This window comes from Protobothrops mucrosquamatus, unplaced genomic scaffold (assembly GCF_001527695.2).
Source record: "Protobothrops mucrosquamatus isolate PMUCROS unplaced genomic scaffold, P.Mucros_1.0 scaffold517, whole genome shotgun sequence".
Taxonomy (NCBI): domain Eukaryota; kingdom Metazoa; phylum Chordata; class Lepidosauria; order Squamata; family Viperidae; genus Protobothrops; species Protobothrops mucrosquamatus.
Window position 1 is genome coordinate 448,806 of NW_015386830.1, and position 24,541 is coordinate 473,346.

Here is a 24,541-nt window from a genome sequence, read left to right on the forward strand (position 1 = left end):
CCAGTGCTCAGAGTGATGGGGATTTTTGCACACCATGACTCAACTGCTGGCCTGCTGCTTTATATTGTGGTAGAAATTGCAAAAGGAGGGCTGTGTAGGTTCGAAGTGAATTGTATTGTGAAATTATAATATTGGTTGCCATTTTTATAGAACCTGAACATTATTTCAAGGGTTCCTCAAAGGGAAGAAAGCTAAGAAAGGCTGGCCTAGAATGGGAAATATATACATTTATAATTTATGTAATTTATATTTAAATCAACAAAAAGCCACACACAACAGCCACACACAACAGGCCCAAAGCGCACACTCTGCTAGAGAGAGGTTCCCTGTGGATGGTTTTCAGCACGTGTCTGAAAACATGGAAGACTAAAATGTCTGGTTCTGGTGACTGACCCAGATTGGATCCTGCAACATTTTCCTGGGACACATATATTCGCCTTCAGTCATAAATCAATAATAATGATATACAATCATTCAAGATTAAACAGGGCTGTAGGCAAAATAAAAGTCTTCTGATTTTGACCTGGAATAGGTTTCACATCGGGCAACTGAGATCTACTCACCAAGTCCATGATGCCAATGCTATTCCAGCCTTGCATTATAGGAAGAAAAGAAATAAACATTGGGATTACCCAGCAGCCACTCAGCAATAAAGCAATGCGTAGTGGAGTCATCTTATTCCTGTAAACCAATGGCTGGCAGCAGATGGCATAGTACCTGGAATGGCAAAAAGAGAAAGCTAGCACACATAAAGAGCAAAGGCAAGATCAATATGGCTTACATTCCTAAAGGTGCTTTTTCAAAAGGCAACTGGACTTTGTCTTTCCTTGAAGACATTTCGCTTCTCATCCAAGTAGCTTCTTCAGTTCTGACTAAGACCATGACCTGGATGACTGAGAATCTCCACAGATATTGCTGACATTCATATCCCACCTCCTTTAGAACGTTGCCTTCTTTTATTCGAGGACATGAAGGTCAAATAGTTTTAAATTTAAAGCACGCAAGATTTACAAAGGAGAAAATTTGCCCCATGGCTGAATCAAATGTAATTTTCCTTATTCTCTCAGTTTCCTTTCATGTACAGCATAGCTTTTATTTTTGCTCTTAAGATACTTTCACAGTGATTTTTTTTTCAACAATAGGGAAATAAATGTCATCTTTATGCACTTCTAATTTTCCTTCCATATTTGGCAGGGAAAAAAGTTCTGAAGTGGATGAAAGTTACTGCAGTATTTTCTATTCAGAACAAAATCTTCATGAACCTCTCCCTTCTCAAAATCTCTCAACCTCAAATTGGCTTATTATTGTTCTTTCAAAGAAGTACATTCATTTTAGTTTCGATGCTTTCAGTGATGATATGAAACAAACTGTGAAGGGTTGCATATGTCCAGGGCTGCAGGCTGGGGCTCTGCAAGATTAAAGTACTCATGCTTAGTAACAAGATGATTGCCTCTTTGTGAAACTCCTGCCCCAAGAACGAACATTTGGCTCTCCCTCCAGCTAATGAGCATTAAAACCTGTTGTTCTGTTTTCTTACAATGTTTAATTAACAGTGTCTGGCTTTTTAAACTGCTACTGATTGTTTTATATTCTTATTTTCCCCTGTGAAATGCTACATTGAACTGATGTGGCTTTATGCTGCTCTATTGATTCATACAAACCAACATGCACAAGCAGCCTTGAAAGAATCTTTCTACCCTGAAATAAAATACAACAAGATCAAAATAAAGAGCTTGGGAGAGATATAGCAATCTGTGTCTGTCTTCTATTTATCTAAGCTCATTTTTATAGCCCTTAAGAGTCTTTCTTCCTCATTTTTGTGAACTGTTATCCCTACCTTTTTTGTTTGTTGGTTTATTATTTAGCTAACAGTAAGATGTCTAAAATAGCCTGTGCTATACAAGCAAAACTTGGTATTTGGGAGCTTAATGGAGCCTGCCTGCCTTCCTTCCTTCCTTCCTTCCTCCCTCAACCTCGTCTCTCCACTCTGCTTTTGATCTAACCCAGACTGAAAGGTTAGAGAACTAAATGCACCTAGAAATCTCAAGAAAAGCAAATCTGAAGAAAGTGAGAAAAATTCACACAACAGAAATGAATTTTAACTACTTCTATTTTATGGATTTTTCTCTCTTCCAATTCTGTAAATTCCATCTCTTGTTATATTTCCATCATGCAAACAACCTTGCAAGAAGCAGCATCTAACTCACCTCCAGAGTGTGGCAGACACTCTGTGGTAGCATTAAAAATGTAAGTATTTGGTGAATAGGGAGGCAACTGTTATTATTTTAACCACAGGAAAGCATTATTGAGGAACACCCTAATGATTCTTGTCTCGGAAAGAGTTTTCCCCCTCCTGCTGATGTTTATGCTAAATGAGTCGAAAGGTCTGCCCAGGTGGTCAAATACTGGCAAGAATGAAAAGCATTGCGCTATTATCAACATTAAGGATAACTTAGCACTTAACTTATCGATAGAGCAAAGAGAAGGACAGAAAAAAGTTGCTTTCCACATGGGGAGCCTACTCAACGGTAAAGTCCTTACTGGAGATGAATGTTTAAAAGCGGTCTCTGCATATCATTAGAAAGAATGATGAAATTATTAAAATACCAAAAAATGTGTTAATTAATTTAACATGTGCCAGGGCTTGAGTCCCCCAACATGAAGCCTGGAAGTGCCTGCTGGCAGTTCCCTTGAGGCCCCCAGGGCTTTTGCCTACTTGACCTTTCATGTCTTTGAGACAGAGGCCCAGAGAGAGGATGACATGCTACAAAGCAACACAGGAGCTTCCAGCATCATTTCAACCAATGGTTCCCACATGGACTTCACCAACTAGCAGCATTCACAGGAAATGGGGTGTGTGCATGAAACCATAGCATGGTTGCAGCATTGCATCACAAGTTCTACCCTACACTACCTGTGTTGCAATGTTGCCCATAATTCTAAAGGAGCTTGTGCTATGATATTATGACGTCCTGATTAAAACAGCAAAAGCTGGCAAATGCTGTTTCTGTCAGCTTTCTTGGAAAATAAAATAAAAATACTTACTTTGGAAGTAAGGTGCCTTGTCAGGAAAAAAATCTCACACAAAGGTAAGCAAGGAATGAAAGTTTGTTCTCCAAAAAGGTGAACAGAGGTATAACAGGTTGCATTCTGGTAAAATGATATTTTATAATGGATACATCCCAGTTAGAAAGGAAGTAAACTTTTTTAGCCAATTATATACAGTGTGGAAGCCATTCTTTCTTAGGATATGAGTTTTACTATTTACAGTAAACTGGAAAGGTGCATAGAGATTCTTCAGGATTGTTGACAAATCCTTTGAAAAGGAACACAAGCATTTGGCTATACTCATAGCACACTCATCTAAGGTAAGATTTCTTATAGCCATTTCCAAAAGAAGCTGGGTATCATATCCTAGGTGTTTCTCCCTTAAAGTATTATTTTTCTCAACTTACAGTAAACGTAAGAACATCTTAAATGGGACAAGCGGGAGGAGATTAGAAATATTCCTTTTCTTTTTGAGATTTCCAGCCATTTTTATTAGAATTTCTCTATCTTTATGCAAGCACGTGTGTTTGATGTACAAAAATTGAAAGTGGTAACCTGAAGCCCACTAGCAATGTCTCCACATTATTAGTGGAAAAAATGAAGGAGATGAATCATAAAAATGTGCTGATATATGGAGAGATTTTGTTATCGCATCATGAACAGAAGATGTAAAGATTCTGAAGATAGTTCCAAAAGCCATTCTGAATATGGAACTCACAGTAATTTGTTTGCTTTTCGACAAGATATGGAAGGTAGTAGTAGACGATGTATCCATACAAACTGAGGCGATAGATAACACACACGTATGTCTCTGCACACACATATACAAACACTTTCACTCTGTCACAGTGTTTAGAATCCAAAGCTTTGTGTCTGATAGCATAGGAGCATAGTCAATTGGCCTCTTTGAGAGGAAAGGAAAAACATAGGAAGCACAGCATTCCGATCCAAAAAAGATTCCCTCACTTAAAGTGTCACATTAAACAAGTTATAATACACTAAGACAGTTCAAGAGAGACAGCTTGGGCCACTTAATCTGACAACGACAAGCCTTCATCTCAAAAGAAATCTTATGTTTTTGTTCTGTACAGTTTTATGGCTTGGTGGGCCACAGTTCTGTAGGCGTCTTCGCCTCTGTGGTATGCTGCTCAGAGGAATGGAGCTGGTGAAGGACTGCTCCTGTTGAAGATGTCAAATCATTAATTCTTTCACATTTAAAGAGTCCCCTACAGGATAGCACCTGATAATGGCTCTGGGGACAATTTTGCATTAAATATTTACAAGTCTGCGGAGTGCTTTTCTTCTGTTGGCAAGACAGAGAGAAAACATGATTAGGTGGGCAGAGAAATGAGCAGGAAATCCCCTGGCTCTGAACTCACTGAAACTGAAGTAGCAAAATGATATGGAAACCATTGGGAAATGTTGCTAGTTTAACCACAATGAGAGGACAATTCAGTCAGACTGTACTGCTTCATAGGTTTATGAATTTTTGGTCATCTGCAGCTGACAGTGTCATGTAAGGTTATGTTAATTAATAAAAGGAAAGGCTATTGCTATAAAAGCATCATCTTGGAATTTCATATTTGTTGGGGGTTCCCACTTTAATAGGGATACTCTCCATAAATTAACACACATATAGTCATAAATACAGGCTCAAGATATCCTCTACATGTTTAGTAACAATAAAATTCTAGTATATTGAGTACAGTTGTAATACTATTTTATTCAGGCAACGTATATTTCTTATCATCACAATAAGAATCTATGAAACACATAGCTTTCTAAAAGGAATTATTTTAATGCCAGCACTAAATTATACCTTGGTATTTTGCTGCAATTAACCTGTAACTGAAATTGCCAAGTTTTAAAAGCAATTTGTGACATAGATTTAAGGTGTATAATTCACAGAAAGAATAAAAGAGAGATAATTCTATTGCTCCTATAAGCTGCACTGGGTCTTCAGATCTACCTATCTACAGTATATACTACTACAACACTCATTGTGTTTATCTGTTTGTACTTGCAAGTTAGCCCAAACAGCTATACTCCAACAATTTTTAAATCAAGATACCTAAAATCTGCTAACTTAAAGAACATGTAAAAAATCCAGGACTCATTATTTATTCCTCTAGAATTATAGACTTTGGTGGAAGAATAATAAAGCTGGCTTCTGATAGATAAGACTGAAATAAACCAGACTGAAGAACATATGTGCATTTTAGAATAGTAATTTCTAGCCTGCTATATCAAAAGCATCCCAATCCTAAATATTGTGGTAATAATTTCCACATATTGAATTAGGAACTAGGAATTAGCAGTAAACTGGCCAATTTTGCTGATGCGCTCAGAGACATGCAAAGCAAAACAAATTCATGAAGGTCTCTAAAAGGGGTAAATATACAATAAAATATGCAGCACGGTCAAACAGGAACTTACTCGAAAAACATTTCTAGCTTGACATATAAATAGATGTCATCTGAGCTGGTGATAACTGATTAGGAAACAGAATTTGACAATAAAATGCATAACAACTTTCTTGGCAAATCTGGATCTAAACCAAGTTAGCACCGCTCCCAAGTGTCCTAGAATAGCTGGCATGGTCATAGTTGAGAACAGCATTATTTCCCTTGAAAATCCTGCCTCAGGAAGGTATGTTTTTAGCAAAGAGAAGATTTACAGAAGGCCAAGAGAGAAAGCATTCTCCAGTAGGCTGGGAACATATTGCAAGTTTTGTGTGTAATGTAGAGCAGCTGGTTTCAGATCTCTGGCAGGAGCTGGGAGATAATATATTAGGGCTGCTTGGCTAAATGAAACAGCAATGTTGGGGTGCTCCTTCTGCAAGGGGAAAACCAGCCAAATGGAATAAGAAGTACACATACTGTGCCTGTCAACTGCTGCCACAGATACCTTAGCTACCAAAGGTTACATTACCCAGCTTGGAATTTAAAGGTGAGAGAGTTTAAGGGTGGATTGAATGGATGTGAGAAAACTCTGATGTTTCTGTGATGACTTTGAGAGTTACTCTCCTACTATAGAAAAACAGAATATGTGAGGGTTCCAAAGAATCCATATTGGTGTTTTTTGTGATTGGTTGGACCATGTGGTTATATGTACATGGTGTAAAGATTGTAAAAGGTGATCCACTTCTCCCATTTTGTACCGGATTGGGTACTATGCTTATTATTGAATTTGGCACAGTGTATATAAAGTTCTTCTCTATTCCATACCTGTAAGAATGTGACCTATCAGATGGAGTATTACATGATTAAACACCTGTTTGAATATGGTTAAAGGAATAGTTAAATTTTTGATATGAATGGGTTCTATGGCAAATGTGATTTATATGTATAGTATAGTATTTTTTATGATATGGAAAATGTAAAAATAATGGGATGACTTAGATGAATAAAATGTTTTGGATACTCAAATGTAATCAACTTGGAGAAAATTATATTTGATAAGAAATGTTTTGAATACTGAGGGGAAACTAAGCTTAAACAAGAATAGGCAAGAGCCAAATTTAAGAGAGATGATTTGAACTACTAGATGTAGTACTATATGACTAAATACCTATTTGAATATGGATAAAAGAATAGTTAACAAATGTGCAAAGTTTTCTGGATATCTAAATGTAATCAATTTTGAGAAAATTATAATCAATAAGAAATGTTTCGAATATTGAGGGAAAACTAAGCCTAAATAAGAACTCTGAAAACAGGACTTATAGTGATTTACATAAGATGTTTTTTTTGCAAAAGTAATTGTAAAATAACATGTCTAGAAAAGATGCTACATACTGATGTTATTGTTATCTATACAAACACTAGAAAAATGCTTATACTTAACTTTGTATGTATTGAAAGTACCAAGAACTATATCTGCTTAATCTTGGCAAAAGGAGAAATTTATTGGAAGAAGAGAAGATCAAGGAAAGATATTTCTAGTTAATATATTGATTATAAAATTATAGAAATTTAACTGGTTGTTAAATGAACCCAGACAACACGTTTTTACTAAGCACTAAAGATTATATTGTAAAAAACCAATAAAATATATTTTAAAAAAAGAATGTGGCTTTTAGTAGTGCTCACATATAAAGTATATTGAATGAAAGAGAATCTACATATGTGCATAAACTGACATAGACACAAACAATTAGTCAAAGAATCTACAGGTGACAAGACCCTTAAAGACGCAGTATGATTTTGATGGTTGTAGAATGTAGATGAAACTTTGTGAGAGTCTGACCCTGTCACTGAAGTGAATAAAATATTTCATTATCAAATCTTTCACTTTATTTTTAAAAACTGCCTAAGTATTACAAGCAAGCTCTTTCCTTATTCAAACAACTTATTTATTATCTTTAGAAATTGATTAAGAGCTCAAATGAGTCTATGGGAGTGGGTAGTTCTAATTTAAATAAATTTAAATAAATAATAAGGGGCCTGGCTTATTCAAAATAATGTCTTACTTCACAGCTGCAATTAAACTCATTTTATTCTAAACAATATTTTTTACCAAAATCTATTTAATTATGAGGACTTTGCTTATCCCAAATTATATTATTTATATGTATTTCTGGAGCATTGAAGAAATTGCTCCCAGACTGGCAAACTCAGTTATTAATGTTTTGCTTGGTTGGATCTATTCATTTAAGAGGCTTAAGAAACAAAATACATGCTTTAAGAAAAGAGCAAAAATCAATAAGCGTAACCTTGCACATCATGTATTACACAATGTGTCTAAGTCATGGCTCTATTTCTGTCATGCTAGTAAGTCTGAGCTAAGAAAATCTAATCACTAACATATATACATGTTTTGCAAGAGGCTTCCACTAAAGTATTTTGGGAGGCTGCCAGTGACAATAGAATTAGTTATTGTTTTCATATATTTAAAAACAAATTAGTAAAACACTGTTGAACTGAGTACAATCAAGATGTTTCAGAAGTGATTTACTGCATTTACTGCTTATTCCAATTACAAAAATTCATTTGTACCCTTCAGCCTCAATTCTGTTTCTTTCATTTCCTTTTTGCAGCAACTCTCCTTCATTACAGCTGAACAACTACAATAAGTTAGGAAGACGAATGTAGTTCGTTTATAGCTGGGACTAGGAATTACTTTTATCTGTTTTAATTCCAGCTGCTCAGTTCCAATTCTTGGTCTGTTTTCATCTGCACAAAAATTCAGCTGTCTTCTCTAAATGGAATCTACATTAGAGATTATGTAAAGATATTTACAAAGACTACTTGGTTTTAAGAAGAATCTCTTTGCTGAGACCAAGAATCTACTCTATGGGATACACAGTGGAGTATCCATAAATGTTCCCCTCTCCATGACTACTAATTGGACTTGTGCACTCAGGTAGAGAGACTATCATGACATGGTATCTCCAGCATCAAACTCTTGCAAGTGGCTTAGAAGGACACTATGGCCAATGACATGTAACATCTCTGGGATGTTTAACAAACCCTAGAGACATGCACTCTTCCCATCTATAATTTGAAAAATATTTCACCAGAGTGATCATGCTGTTTCTTGATCTTAATGGATCTGAACCAGAAAGGATCTAAACAGGTATTTGAAGATCTCAGACCTTGATCACAGATGGATCACAGAGATGCTAGAGGGATAGATAAACAGTGGCTACTCATATACTGTACATATTTAATCATAAATAATTTCAAGCCAAAATAGATGTGAAAGAAATATATCTCAGTATAGCATAGCTTCATATTTACAATGTTTGTTTTGAATGGCTACACATTCAAAGATATTTATTATCGGAGGGGGGGAAATGTATGTTTCTGCAAAAGGCTGTTGAACTTTGCAATCATAAAATGTCAGTCACATAGATATAGGAGTATCTCTAAGTAGATCAGAGGAAAAGTCTATTTTTCCTAATATTCTGTTTTCCAGATACTACTGTAGATGTCAAAAAATCATAAACTGATCTTTTAATACAAAAGAGTGAAACTATTAATGTTCTAGATATTAAGAAGGATTAAATGAACGAGCAAGATGGGGTGGAAGGAAAGCAAAAAGGCATTTATATTTCACAAAGAGTCTTCCCAGACTGTAGAAGGTTGTAGTGCCATGGTGGCGAACCTATGGCACGCGTGGCATGCAGACCCCTCTCCATAGGCATGCGTGCCGTCGCCCCAGTCCTAGGCCTTCAGTCCTCTCCATGAACAACCTGCATCAATACCTGTGCAGGGTAAGGTTGCCGCGCCCGCCCCTGCCTCCCCCAAGCATTTTTTACTAACCTGCTTTTCAGCTGCATTCCGTTTCTCCATTCACTTCTCAGCCTTTTTTTATATATACCGATAGTCCCACAAACATGTGAAGGCTGAAAAGCGAATGGAGAAACAGAATGCAGCTGAAAGGCAGGTTAGTAAAAAAAAATGCTTGGGGGAGGTGAGGGCATCTGGGCAGGGGCAGGAGTGGCAACCTTATCCTGCATGGTGGCGGGAAGGTGGGGCGCGTGTTTTTCCCATGCCAGGGCCAGCCCCTGCAGCCCCGGGCGGCCGTGCTGGGTGGCGGTGGGCAGGGCGTTGAGGTTGGGGTTGGCAGGCTGACCAAAGCAGCAGGTGGAGCATGGAGGCTTGGGGAGGGAGAGAGCGGAAGTGGGCGGTTGGGTCATTGGCAAGAGCAACGCGTCTGAGTGAAAAGCAGCCTCAGAACAAGCAGGTAAGGAAAGAAATCCTCGTTCCCCCTAGAAATTGCCTTTCTTTTCTTACCTGACTCCCAGCCCTGTGCCATTTCTCCTTCATGATCCGCTGCCATGTGCAAGGAAACAAAGAAAGATTTTTTTGGGGGGGAAAAGGTCAATCAATCAATTCCAACTTTTTGTGAAAGATCACAAAGTTGGAATTGATTGACTGACCTAGACTGACACCCTAGATCAGAGTTCCCCAACCTTTTGGGTACCAGGGACCGGTTCCATGGAAAAAGGTTTTTCTGCAGATTGGAGTGTGTGTGGCTTTGTGTGCTGCCTGCATCTCATGGATGGGGCTTTGCTTGTTTGCACGGCCCGGTTGCTGGCATGCTGTGGCCCGGTACCAGTCCACAGACCAGGGGTTGGGGATCCCTACCCTAGATGATAGGCTCAAGATCCCTCTGGATCTTGACAGACTTGAACACTGGGCCCTATGTAACAAAATGCAACTCAACGTAGAGAAAATAAAGTCTTACCCTTAGGCAACAAAAACCAAAAGTACACATACAGATTAGGTGAAACATGGCTTAATAGCAGTAACTGTGAGAGGGATTTTGGAGTCCTAGTAGATAAAATCAATTAAATATGAGCCAGCAGTGTGAGCAGCAGCCAAACATGACAATGCAATCAAGATCACATGACGTAGTAATAGCACTCTATAAGCCTTAGTAAGACCACATCTAGAATACTGCATCCAGTTTTGGTCACACCACTATAACAAAGATGTTGAGACTTTAGAAAGAGTGCAGAGAAGAGCAACAAATATGATTAGGGACCCGGCGCCTAAAACATATGAGGAACGGTTGCAAGAAGTGGGCATGGCTAGTGTAGTGAAGAGAAGGAACAGGGATGAGATGACATGATAGCAGTGTTCCAATATTTGAGGGACTGTCACAGAGAGGAGGGGGACAATCTATTTTTCCAAAGCAGCCAAAGGCCAGACAAGAAAAAAGGAATGGAAACTGATCAAGGAGAGATTCAACCTAGAAATAAGGAGAAATTTTCTGACAGTGAGAACAATCAATCAATGGAACAGCTTGTCTTCAGAAGTTGTGGATGCTTCATCATTGAAGGCTTTCAAGAAGAGACTGGACTTCAAGAGACTTGTCAGAAATGGTAAAGTATCTCCTGCTTGAGCAGGGGGTTGGACTAGATGACCTACAAGGTCCCTTCCAATTCTGTTATTCTGTATAAACAATAGGCAACTTGGTTAAAAATGTCATTATGGTATATATTCCCAGTTTAATATATTGAAAGGTTTGGGGCATCCATGACCAATAAATCTTACTAGCACCAATCCACATGGGCAGAAAGTACAAGAAAAGGCTGGGTGCAGAGATGTTGACTCATTACATCATTCCTTCATTTATTGTTCTATAAAATAAATTCCAGGAAGCTTAAAATCAGCCATTAGATTTCTTCAACTGGCTGAGAACAGAAGGTTCTGCCTGTTAAAGAAACCAGCAGGTCAGTTCCGGTCAATAGATGCATGAGAACCCAGATGGCCAGCACTGATGAAATGAAGTTCTCTCTAATTTAGGAGGCAAGTCATTAATAAGTTAATCACATAGCTTAATGAAGTAATGACTCTAGCCCTGGTTCTCATGAGGCAGTTATTCCACATGGACAAATGGTATTTAATATGCAAAGAATCCTTCCTGTGTTTTATATACTGAAATGTAATCATGTACATAATGTATATTATTATCAGTGTGTCAATAGAAAGGGGTATTTACTAAATTAATAAAGGTGTTATCAGATTAAATCACATCCCAAATATTCAAAGAAAATAGGTAGATAAACAAGAAGAATATGCTTATTTTATATGCTTGTGTATAATATTTGTAGAATAATATTATTTCTGTTCTATTGTAATTAGGAGACAGAGTTCAGCAGTATTTTTATATATATTATGCTGAATAAAAGAATTTTGCTGTAACTCCTATTTTTGTATCCTAGAAATTCTAGCATCATGCATAGAAGTATCATAAAGAATATCAGCTGCTGCCATGTACTAAATTGTCATTTATTGCTGTCACAGCTGCTTCCTGTCATTATTGAACAAACTGGCACAATTCCAAAGATCAGCTCATTTTTTTTATTTTTCAGGTCAATGGATCTCAAAAATTTCACCAGAGACAGCACTTTGTTTCAAAGAAACAGAATATGGGAGTGCAGATGTATCCCTCTCCATCACTACTTTTCATTCTGCAAATCTTCCTCTTCCAGTGCTGATCCAGGAAAATGTTATACAGTGGACCTGGAACAGGATCACTAAAGATTCTTCCTTGGGAGAAAGTTTTCCCCAGCAGAGAAAAAAAATCAGATTCAGATGGAGAACTGAAAAATGAGGAAATATCACATGCATAAAAAAGTACATTCTTGCTCTTTTAACTCTGTGTTACTTTTAAAGAAAACTTAAATAAATAAATTTAATTTTTTTTAATAAAACGTGTTAGTTAGAAAAACTGCTATCGGACTCCTCCTAACTTGCCAGCAAAAACTAACATGACATTCCTCCTATTATATCTTCAATGTACATGAATCTTTTGTGACTTCTTTAAAAGGTTACTTTGCCTAAACTGGAAGGATTTTACAAACACAAGATATTTGCCTCTCTAGGAACCATCAAATGGCAAATCTATCAGTGGAATAGTTCTGTAATGGTAGGAAAAATATAGATATAGCTAATATATCTCCACCATCAAAATCTGTTTTAGTAATATTTTAGCCATAGTGGAATATTAGAACTAGTTTCTTATGCTGAATTTCAGCATTCCTTTAGAGAATAATTTCAAAATTAGAAGAAATTTGCTGAAAAGGCGATGCCTTTTAACTGAGAGTCAAGACCCAAAAGGAACCTAAGTTGATAGCAGAGAGCACCAAGCCCATAATAGAAAGCCCTTGACATATACAAGCAGATAAATCCCACTGAAGCAGCAGACGTTCTTGAGAATCCAGTCACAATTCTGGAGGAATAAATCACTGCTTTTGGCAAACTGGTACTGTGAATTTCAATTACATACCTCAGTGCTTAAGATGGGTTTGACAATTAGTTACAATGGCTTGTCAGCTCCTGCTAAGACACAAGCAACAGAGCCTTTTTCGCAGACTACTTTCACAAGTAACATTTGCCTAGGGTAATGAGGCAGGAGTAAAAGAGAGAAAGAAGGGCAGGAGATCTGGCAGGACATTTTTAAACTTAGTCTTAACATTGCTCACCAACTTCTAATTTTACTTTGGAGAATGGGGTGGTTACTACCAGTGACAAGCCTTCAGGCATGCCACGCTATATCTGCTCCCAGGTGAAGTATCTAACCCACATTTTCCGGCATAATAAAATCATAGAAGCATAAAGTTGGAAGGCGCCATTTAGATTCCAGAGCCTAACACCAGCTGAATAATGGATCACTTTTCCATTGTTAATCAAAATTCAGCACTTGCCTTTAGGATGAAAGCCTTCATTTCGTAAAAATGATTTGTCGGTATTCAAGGCTATTGTACTTATCACTTTTCCATTTAGCAGCCTTTGATGTGTTAGTCCTTGTAGAAGGAAACCCACTCTTGGATGAATGGCTATTCCTTCTAGGCCTGCTTTCTATGATATAGGATGTCAAGCCCTGTGGGGAACTAATAGGCTGTCTGGTATTCTTGAAGAAAGAATGGGAAATAACTTCCATTCTTGGAGGTGCTACTGGCCCCATATTATCCTCTCATTTGGAACTCTTTTGTTTATTGTAGTAATGTGACTAAGTGCAATATTGGAAGAATATGAATAGGCAGTATAATGTTTTGAAAGTCATCTGAAGTTTGCTTTTATTGCAGCCAATAGTCACTCCTATGTGACAATAATACATGAAACAACATAAAAAGCACAATCCCTTTCTGCGGTCATAAAACCCTAAAATTAAGGCAATATTTTTCTGCATTAAGCAATGACAGCTCTAAAGAGGAGAGCTACAGCTCATGAAAGTTTATGTCTTAAATAACATTTGTAGGTTGGAAAAGGTGCTACCTGCCAGGGGCCATTAAGAGCAAAGCTAGTACCTTGTGATATTACAAGATACTAGCTTGTGATGTTACTTGTAATAAACGAGAGCAAACATTTTGGCCTTTTTTATATTTTGGACATCGGGAGGTTTTAAGACATAAAACCCAACTATAATAAGCACGAAGATTTTGGAGGGTTGGGGATTTTAAAGGTATGCCAGGTATTTTGAGCTTCTGTAATGATTAATACTCTCAAATTTTCCCTAAAATTAAAAAAAGAAAACAAAATTCCCCCTAGCCAATTGTTGGGTATCCAGCTTATATATTTCACTCCTTATGCAGAATTAACACCTACTGATGAAGACAGGCAGAGCTGATTTTTAGTATAGAGTAAGCATTGCATCTAGAACAGTTCTCTATGGCCTTCTTTTAAATTTGCATTTCGCTGAAAAGTATGGATTGTACGAAACAAGCGCAAAATAAAATACACATTTCTTTGCTCCTACCTGTCTAATGAGATACAGCATAGATGAAGAATTGATGCAGTAGTGAGGAGGACATCAAGAGAAGTGCGAACCAAACAGAACATCCTTCCATAAATCCAGTTATCCTGAACCAGCTCAATCGCTCCAAATGGCATCACCAAAACAGATACTAGCAAGTCAGCAAAGGCGAGAGAGACTATGAAATAATTGGTCTTGATTCTCCTGTAAAATGAAATATACAAGCATTGATCCTCAAGTATTAGGCAATAGTTAGTTCTGAATTTAAAAATGTTTAATCATCTACTGTATTATTTCTGTATTAATGCATGTTTTGTTTAATATTTGTTCATAATAGTTGCTCCAAAAAGAATTCATTCTCCTGAATGTGAAAATGATCTAATTTGTTGATATAAAGATTACCCTAATCATCCATACAGAACAGATTTATATTTTAATACTTTTTCAATTTTAACAAGCTCATCTCAAATCCTTTTTCCATTTTTAAAATAATTTTCATTAGCAAGCATGGTCAGAAAACATATTATGTAAAACTATAATTTATTCATCAAAATGATGCATTTTAATTAACAACATTCTGACAGTAACTTGATTTCATACATTCTGAAGCATCTTATTGTATTGTTTAAAAGCATTTGTGAATATGGCATTTTCTAAAAAGGTGGTATAAAATTGTTTTCTGGTCCTGAATGTGATCATTACTTATGCATGTGAAAAATTTTATTTTAGTATTTGCCAAGCATTATAGACAATATAGAGTTTGGTATAGTGGTTAAGGCACCAAGTTAGAGACCAGGAGACTGTGAGTTCTAGTTCCCCCCTGGGCACAAAGCTAGCAGGATGATCTTAGGTCGGCCACTGCCTCTCAGCCATAGGAAGAAGGCAATAGCAAAACACTTCTAAGAAGCCTTGCCAAGAAAATTGCAGGGACTTGTTCAGCCAGTCTCCAAGAATTGGACATGATTGAACAGAAGAAATAAAAACAATCAATATATTACAGATTCATTAGAATTTAGAATTAGTATTTAAATTGCAGTAACTATTTCAATATAAAGTTTGCAGACTCGGAAGCTTTAGTTAGAATCAAAAGATATGTAGATTGATGCCAGGAAGAGATGTCTCAACAAAGTATCTTGTTTGTAGTTTTCTCTGCAACTGTCACAACTATGAATTGAGAACCTTGCCACTCAAGTATTTCCACTTTTGAAATATGTAATAAAGCTTTCCTTCTATATCAGTACACAATGGACTACTCATCTCCTTACTATAATATTAACTGCTACCTTGAAGGCTTGGAGCATTAGACTATACTGCACACACAAAAAAGAAAAGAAAATCTAGCACATTTTTGTTCCTCCACAGCAGCTATGTTCTTCTGTTCTTGAAGCACTATAATATTTGTTTTGAATGTAACTGTCCTAGAATAAAAAAAATTATTAAATTGGCAATCTAATTAAATAAAAATACTTGACATAAATAAACATACCTGTTTGGAGTTAATTTGCCTGTGTCTCTCTATGTGTACGTCACAGTACATCGTACTGTATGTACATCATACAAAAGGCCGGGTTGGATGAATCACAAGCCAGAATTAAGATTGCTGGGAGAATCTCAACAACCTCAGATATGCAGACAATACCACTTTAGTAGCAGAAAGTGAAGAGGAACTGATGAGGGTGAAAGAGAAGAATGCAAATGTTGGCTTGAAACTCAACATTAAAAAACCTAAGATCATGGCATCTGGTCCCATCACTTCCTGGGAAATAGAAGGGGAAGAAATGGAAGCAGTGACAAATTTTATTTTTTTGGGCTCCAAGATTAACTGCAGATGGTGACTGCAGCCATGAAATTAAAAGATGCTTGCTCCTTGTGAGAAAAGCTATGGCAAACCTAGACAACATATTAAAAAGCAGAGACATCACCTTGCTGACAAAGGTCCATATAGTTAAAGCTATGGTTTTCCCAGTAGTAATGTATAACTGAGAAAGTTGGACCATAAGAAACTGAAGAATTGATGCTTTCAAACTGTGGTGCTGGAGAAGATTCTTAAGAGTCCCTTGGACTGCAAGGAGATCAAATCAGTCAATCCTAAAGGAAATCAATCCTGACTGTTCTTTGGAAGGACAGATACTGAAGCTGAAGCTCAAATACTTTGGCCACCAAATTAGAAGAGAGGACTCACTATAAAAGACCCAAGATGTTGGGAAAGATTGAAAGAAAAAGGAGAAGGGGACGGCAGAGGATGAGATGGTTAGGTAGTGTCATCAACACAATGAACATGATTTGGGCAAATTCCAGGAGACAGTGTAGGACAGAGAGACCTGGTGTGCTATAGTCCATGGGGCCATGAAGTCAGACAAGACTTAGGGAAAGAACAAAAACTGTGTGTGTAAAGAATAAAAAGAGATATCCTATTTTAATCCTTACTTGAAGGATTACTTACTTATTTACTATTCCTTACTATATTTGAAGAAATATAATCATTTCACATATTTTCTCTATTGCTGATTGATATTTATTTTCTTTCATATTTTAAAATGTTTTACACACTGGTTATATATTAAATAGCTTTAATAAAACAACAATGTTCTTCAAATAGTTGTGATCAAAAACAGCAAGCAAAGCATATATTATTTATTCAAGTGAAACAAGACTTTTTTTGTTATGAAGATTTGTGTGGCGGAACAGAAGCAAAATAAAAATAAAAACTGAACATATATTAGTGATAAGTAATGGTATAATTATCTATTATAATGCTTTAATTAACCAAGCTTGAAAACAAGATTTGTTAAAAATGAAAATCTAATGCTTCAAAAAAACAATAGTTGGATTTCAGGTTTTTGTTCTTTCCTTTAAATTAAGAAATCTTTCTAACAGGTTAATAAATGTTAATTAAATCTGAAAGATATATATTACCGGGAAGGCATCTATAGGACACTAGTTTCTCTCTAAATTATTTTTAATAAAAATCTCTAAAACATAATCAAATTAAAAGGGGTATGGCACCTAATGGTTACCAAGGCAATTGTGGCTCAGAACAGTGATTTCAAAGACTCAGGAATTAAATTTTTCCAGTTGTTTTATTTTTCTTGTTTTTAAATGCCTAATTGTATTTAGTACATCAAACTTTTCTTTGAATAATGTATCCACATCTTTAAAACCTTCATTGTTCTCTCTTAAGTCTGAGTAGTCTGGAAAAAAATTTATGTAGACAGCAGAGGTCAAAGTGAAAACTCTAATCCAGTGGTTCTCAACCTTTTCACCACCACCACCCATTTTAAATACCTTTTGTGGCCAAAGACCATGGCCATGGACCCCCACCCCCCAGATTTAAGATTTAAACCATAACATTTCTTCAAACCTTCACAGACCTCCTGTGGACCACAGGTTGAGAACCACTGCTCTAACCCTAATAAGATCATGGAATCTTTACTAAAAGATTTCACTTAAGAACATCATACAGCACATTCAATCAAATCAATCAATTCTTTGAAAGGAGCTCAGCATATAACTTCAGTTATTAATTTTTTTTGGCTAAGATCCAAGTCCAGCTACTTTTTGGAGTCAGTTGGGCCCCTACAGATCATTCCTTCTTTTGGAAAGAATTCAATTTAAATTTTTGAGACTGATTTCTTCAATCACCTTGTTGCATTTCAAACTTCCCCATGAAACTGGGCTGCTTCTGCCTGGATTTTCATCTTCTATTGGCTTAAGCTCTTTTTTCCCCAGCTGACTTGGCCCCTTTAATTATGATTGACAGTTTCCTGGTGCCAAACTACAACTCTATGGCTTTTCATGGCCTGTTTTCACTTTGACCGGCTATGAATGCACAGAATGCACAGAAGCTGGTCTCAAGCAGCAGACCATAGATTAATAACTTCAATTAAACTTTCCACTTCTACCAAAAAAGACCTTCTTGAGCCACTCTGCACATCTTCTCCAACCAGCTAACAGCCCACATAATGATCCAAAATTCAGAAGTTCTTTATCCTTCCAACAGCCATTACTGAAGGAAGATACCAAAAGAACCCCTTTGAACAGAGACTGTGCCTTGCTCCACAATGACAAAAAGCTTAACAAAAAATGATCCTGAGAAAGTTTAAAATGGCTTAACAGTCTAGTTAACTTTGAAATAACAATATTTTTACTAAAGTGTTTTTAAAATAATTACATAAATAGAGTAATAACTTCATGAGAATTGTTTAGACTTCTAATAGAAGGATAATCAGTGGACTTTGCAAAATAAAAAGATAAAAGGAATCTGAGACAAACCATGTAACCATAGAATTACAGAACATCAGAAGGGATTGAAGATTTAAGGGCTAGAGAAAGCTAAAAAGGAAGGAGGAGGAGGAGGAGGAGGAGGAGGAGAAGGAGGAGGGGAGAGGGGGACAAAAAGGGATCAAAGATATGGATGGAGAATATCCATATTGAAGAACAATATTTCAATATCAAATTAAGAGTTAACAATGTCAGAATACTATGTAAGAGCAAAGAATATAAAATTGACTTGTTTGATGAAGGATGAAGGTAATAAGTATTTTTATAAAATATTGCAAACCCTTTATGAGTTTTTTGCTGACGCTTTTACTTGACACTAACATATGCAAGGACTCACCTCAGTTGCCTATCCCTGCATACAGCAACCATCACCAGCAGATTCCCCAGGATAGCCATAAGAATAACTGCTGAAATAAAAGTGAGCAGTGTAATCTTCTCTGCCACGCCAAATCCTTCAGTTGAGCTGTAAAAAAAAAGATACAGATGTAAACCCTCAAGAATATAAATAGGCAGTGCCATATTGGTTTGGTTATTCAGTGTCTCTGTACATAATTGAGCTTCTTCATCTGCAAAAACTACACTAACTTCCAACAACTAATGGTTGTAAATAAACATAATTTACAGGGAAACTGGTCTACTTACAGGGTTACAAGTAACAAAAACAAACACTCCATGTAAAGTGACCAATCCCCAACACCACACCTATTCTATAGTTCAAAACTTCAGGACCAATTTTTAAGTCATTTTTTGTAATTAATTTTTCAACCTATATTAAAAAAATGGTATTCAATTAATTAATTATTAATTAATTAAATTTATATACCTTGGTTTTTTTTAAAACAAGTTGTTCAGATATATACTTCTCTGACCAAAAATATATAACTGTCAATACCTATCTGATGATGTTATCCGGGCTGGAAAATTACTGTAAGATAATTTCCTGCTTAGTTCCCAGTCAATCCCTACATCGATCAGAGCAAGCACACTCACCACAAATAAAATCTCACTTTTTCTTCATCCATTTCTTGTGGTGCTGGGACAATTAGTTGAAACTGATAATAGGAGATTATACAAAGAAAACAAGTTGTACCCTAGTAAAGGCCATTACCAATATGTTGGATAGGATTCCAAACCAAATCCCTCAAATCAAATGTTTTAACCAATCAATATTTTGCATGAATTCTCTTCAAAAGGAAGCCATATGCAAAGAGATATTACAGCAAACCAGTTTTGATTACCATGCCTACATAAGCATTTTCCAGGAATAAGCACTAGCCTATATTGGGAATATTGGTCTCAGTCAAACTCTGGAAATTCATGTTAATGGTTACATTACAACAACTACAAATTTGCATGTAAGAACAGTGCCATCCCATCCCTTACAGGTTGAACTCCTCATTCTGCTCAACTGATCACATGAACCTCTGTTTTTGTTTGTTTATTTGTATTTTGGATTAAGCTTTAATATTATTTTCCAAGATCTCCACAGCTTTCTTGGAATATGACTGAAAAATGAGAGTCCCTGTAGCAGTATATTTAGGTGTTGCAGGCATGTTGTGATACTGGGATATGAACATTCTGTTGAAGTCAGGAAAATAGAAATCTTTGAAGCAAGCGACTCAACTTGACAGTCTTGGATCCTTTATAGCCAAGGCAGAATGTAGTTCAAACTACACTTGTCTTTTCCATCATATCAACAGTCTTCAATGTACTTTGCTTGGGTAAGTAAAAAAGAAAAAATGGTATCTATTGTATAAGGAAGTCACCTTGCCATGAAAGAATGTCCAGAGAGAACCAACCTGAATTCTGGGAAAGTAGGTGCAATTCCTAATTGTATTAATTATTGAATCTTTAAGTAAGAAGAAACTGGAACATATTAAACCATAATTGAGTATGCATTAATGAATTATTACAGACACTGTTGAATAAAATAAAAATGTTAATTATGGCCTGCTATAATTCTGAGATTAACCATTATATTTGTATCACAAAGTATCTATAATTAATATCTGAATTCAATCATTATTAAGTGATCATATTCTTTGGGATGGAATAACGTTCACCTTTTCTTCATAGAATATTGGGTTCTTCCAACTGTTCTGTCATCCATTCATAAGTTGATAATGATAAATTTACATTAAACCCTATTTTGATCATCTATATTTGGCTGCAAAAATGTAAAGGTTTTTTCATTGTTAGTGTCAAAGGAATTTAAATAGTTCATTTTACAATGTGGTACATTATTTCTACTGTTTCGTTTCTAACACAAAATTGCCTAAGGTGAATTTACATATATTTTCAGCAGCATACTCATACTGGTTAACTAAAGCCTGCATTGTAACAGATTATTTTCCAGAAAGAAAATTATATTTTAAATCACTTTCCTAAGAGTTTAAATGCAAAGCAAAATCCTACGCTATATACTGTATAAACACAAGTGTAGCATATTTGAAAATACTAACTTTCAATCTGGGAGATCCAGATTTAATTGGCCACACAGCTACAAAGGGCATTGAATAAACATGTGGATTTAAAGTATAGTATATGGGTTTTCTATAATTTAGAATGTTTAAATTATACACATTATTAGGTTATGCATGTAAGAATTTTAATTGCACATAATTTACAAAAAAGTGAAATTGTGAAAATAGTGGGCATATGCTCGTGATGGTATCATGGAAACTGCTTTATTTTCTTACTTGAGCAGTTTGTGATATGTTCCAGAGTCAGCCCTGGTCATGTCTTTGCTGTGATAATTGAGCTCTTCCCCCTCCCTGTACCAATAAAAAAATCAAATTGATTTCTAGCCGCTCCGTCTGGTAATGTCCATGTATATAGATGCTGTTTGCTTTTTGGAAGACTTTATTACCTATTTATATATTTATTGGATTTGGGGGCTGTTTGACTCTGAGATGATTCTGGATGGTCTACATTCAAGGACAGGAGACAATAAAACAGAAAAAAGCATATGTGGCCAGAAAAAACACGACTTACCAAGAAACCAGTAACTATCACGGGATTAACTGCTACTCTAATCTTAGGCCAGGGAGGAAAGCCAGATCTTCAAAATGTTCTGAAATAACTGAAAGGGTGGATCTTAGAGGGATATTGTTCCAGGGAGCAGGCACTGCAAAATCAAAGGGTTGACAGAAACTGATAAGTCATTCTCATTTCAGTTTCTTAGTTCATATAGCTGAACTATGTTTTCTTTCTTTTTATGACAATTTTTGGCATTCAAATATCCAGCTCCAAACGACATAACTTGTTTGAATGTTCTGTTGAGTTCAGACTGAACTAGACTATAAAACCATTAACCTGGCGAACATGAACATGGATGAATATCACACTAAACGGGTTGTCCACAAAATCTAATTGATATTATTTTGGCATTGACATTTTTTTTGTAGACTTCCTGACTATGTAAACAACACCATTCGTTCTTTGTTCTTTATGTCCTAAGTAGTAAACAATATGATCTTTTGATTGAAAAATCTGATGTGTAATCCAATCCATTTCAATTTTCTGATGCATAAAATGTCAATATGTAGTTGATATGTTTCATTTTACATTGTCTTGCGCTTTCCTTTGCTCATGCTTCTTACATTCCATGGTCCCACTGTAATTCTATCTTGGCAGCGTCAGGTTTTCATCATTTGACATTATATCATCAATCATGGCATAGGTTTTTGGTAGCATATAGAAATGGTTTACCATTATTTTCTCCCATATACCATGAAATGATCCTTTTTTCATGGTTAATCAGCATGATAATCATGATAATTCAGCATCTTCCTATGTTGTTGCTGCCAACGTTAAGTGCCTGCTTGATTTAGCTGGGTAGTTGGTACAATTTTCATATCATGGATGTCTCTGCTGGGGGTATGTACAGTTGGCATTCTTCACTAATCTCCACAGGTGTAAACTCCCTCGTGTATGATGAAGCCACATAGCAAAACTTGGGGGGATTTTTCAAATTATTATTATTCTACAACTACAAATTTTCAGAATAAAATGTTTTTGCATTGCTTCAGGGCTCTGGTCCACTTTAATAGCCCATCATCATTTAGTAGCTTCTATTCATAAGTCTCTTCTATTAATAGATGGAATGCATGGAGAGTCTTTCAATACTTGAAGGGCTACCACAAAGAAGAATGGGCCAACCTACTTACCAAAGCACCTGTAGGCAGCACAAGAAACAATGGATGGAAACTAACCAGGGAGAGAAGCAACACTGAATTAAGGGGAAAATTCCTAACAGTGAGAACAATCAACCAATGGAACAAATTGCCTTTGGAATTTGTGGGTGCCCCATCACTGGAGGCTTTTAAGAAGAGACTGGTCAGACATTTATCAGAAATAATATAGGTCTCCTGTGAGAGCAGGGGTTGGACTAGATCAGGGCTTTTCAACCTTTTCACCCATTGTACACTTTTAGGATATGGCAATATCCGAGTACCACCAGTCGCCTAGCAAGGTGTCAAAAACTTGATGACTCCCCCCCCAAAAATGAAAAAAGTGATAAAGTACAGGTAGTCCTCGACTTACAACAGTTTGCTTAGTGACTCTTAGAAGTTACAATGGCACTGAAAAAAGTGCCCAAGCCACAGCCGAGCAAGACACCTGCCTGCCCACCCAGCGGCGCTCTTCCTCCTGTCCGAGGTTTTCATTGTTGGCAGTGGGGGTGAGAGGGTGTTTGGTTTTTATTCCCCCCGTCTGCTGGGTGGTTGCAACAGGTTTTGGTCACTTCACATGACCCTGGGACACTGTGGCCGTCATAAATATGAATCAGTTGCCAAGCATCTGAATGTAAATCACAAGACCCTGGAGATGCTGAAACATTCCAGCTGATCGACGCTTCTTCTGGGCTCAGCAGAAGTACCAGGATCAGCGCCGAGCTCCAGCTGGAGCCTGGCGCTGATCCTGGCGCTTCCACTGAGCCCTGACAGCCCCGAAGAAGCACCAATCAGCTGGAGAGTGGCACTGATCCTGGCGCTTCTGCTGAGCCCTGACAGCCTTGCAGCTCCAGCCATCTCTCGCTCAGGCTTGTGCGATGCTGCCACTGGTTCAGCTCATTCCCCTCCCCCGCTACCACTTTTCTAGGAGGGTCGCGTACCACCTGCCAGGTGCCAATGTACCACAGGTGGTACTTGTACCACTGGTTGAAAAGCCCTGGACTAGATGACCTCCAAAATCCCTTCCAGCTCTGTTACTATTACTGCCTTACAATTAAGTCACACCCAACCCTTATCATGACTAGTCCCACTACCATTGTATTCAGCATAACAATTAAATTTCCTGAACTTATGGAGGAATTCCACTCACAATTTTGCATTATGTGTAAGTAGCGCTCCCAATTCTGTGCTGAGTCTCTGTAATCAGAAAATTCTTTCCAGGTCAGATGTTATCCATGGCAGAAGTACAGAGCACAATGGCTTTAAAGACAGGGATTAGTGTATGGCTCCTTTCCATATGGTTATTTTACCCATGCAAGTAGAATATCAATACTGCTTATGGAATTTTTTGGATCAACAAGTTCAACAAGAGCTAAGCTCAAAGTTCTTAAAAGAGATTTTCAAAGGAAATACAAGCATTTTCTTTCTTTCAATTGTAATCAAGCGAAGTTTTGTGGAATATTATCTACCACTGATAGTATTTTACTTTTCAGAAAGAGTTGAAGAGTTTTAACTCTCTAATATAACAGGGGATATTTAGCAAAAAGATTGTCCTCTTCATTTGATGGACGTAGGATTAGATTGTGGGGACTCAAAGACCATCCTGAATCTCAACTCATAGGCCTTTCATTTAACCTGCCTTTCTGTTAACAACTTAGTCTACTGTCCTACATCTATAGAATCTATAGAATAAATTATGATAAAGTAACATGAATATTTTATCCAAGAGAAATCTCAGCTTTCACAGGTAAGACAGTACTAGAACTTCAAATAAAATGACAAATGGCTCCATCCAGGGAAATAGTACACTTAATTAGGCAGTTCTGTCC

General features: G+C 36.7%; 1 protein-coding gene across 1 annotated transcript in view; it reads right to left on the reverse strand.

Moving 5' to 3' along the window:
• Window positions 1–24,541, reverse strand: part of HTR4 (5-hydroxytryptamine receptor 4) — a 143,953-nt gene that overhangs the window by 93,982 nt on the left and 25,430 nt on the right. Inside the window, exons 3-5 of the mRNA XM_015816880.1 lie at window positions 18,878–19,003; window positions 14,263–14,463; window positions 564–717 (exon numbers count right to left, since the gene is read on the reverse strand). Coding sequence (XP_015672366.1) covers window positions 564–717; window positions 14,263–14,463; window positions 18,878–19,003 — 481 coding nt within the window. The remainder of the gene's footprint in view (window positions 1–563; window positions 718–14,262; window positions 14,464–18,877; window positions 19,004–24,541) is intronic.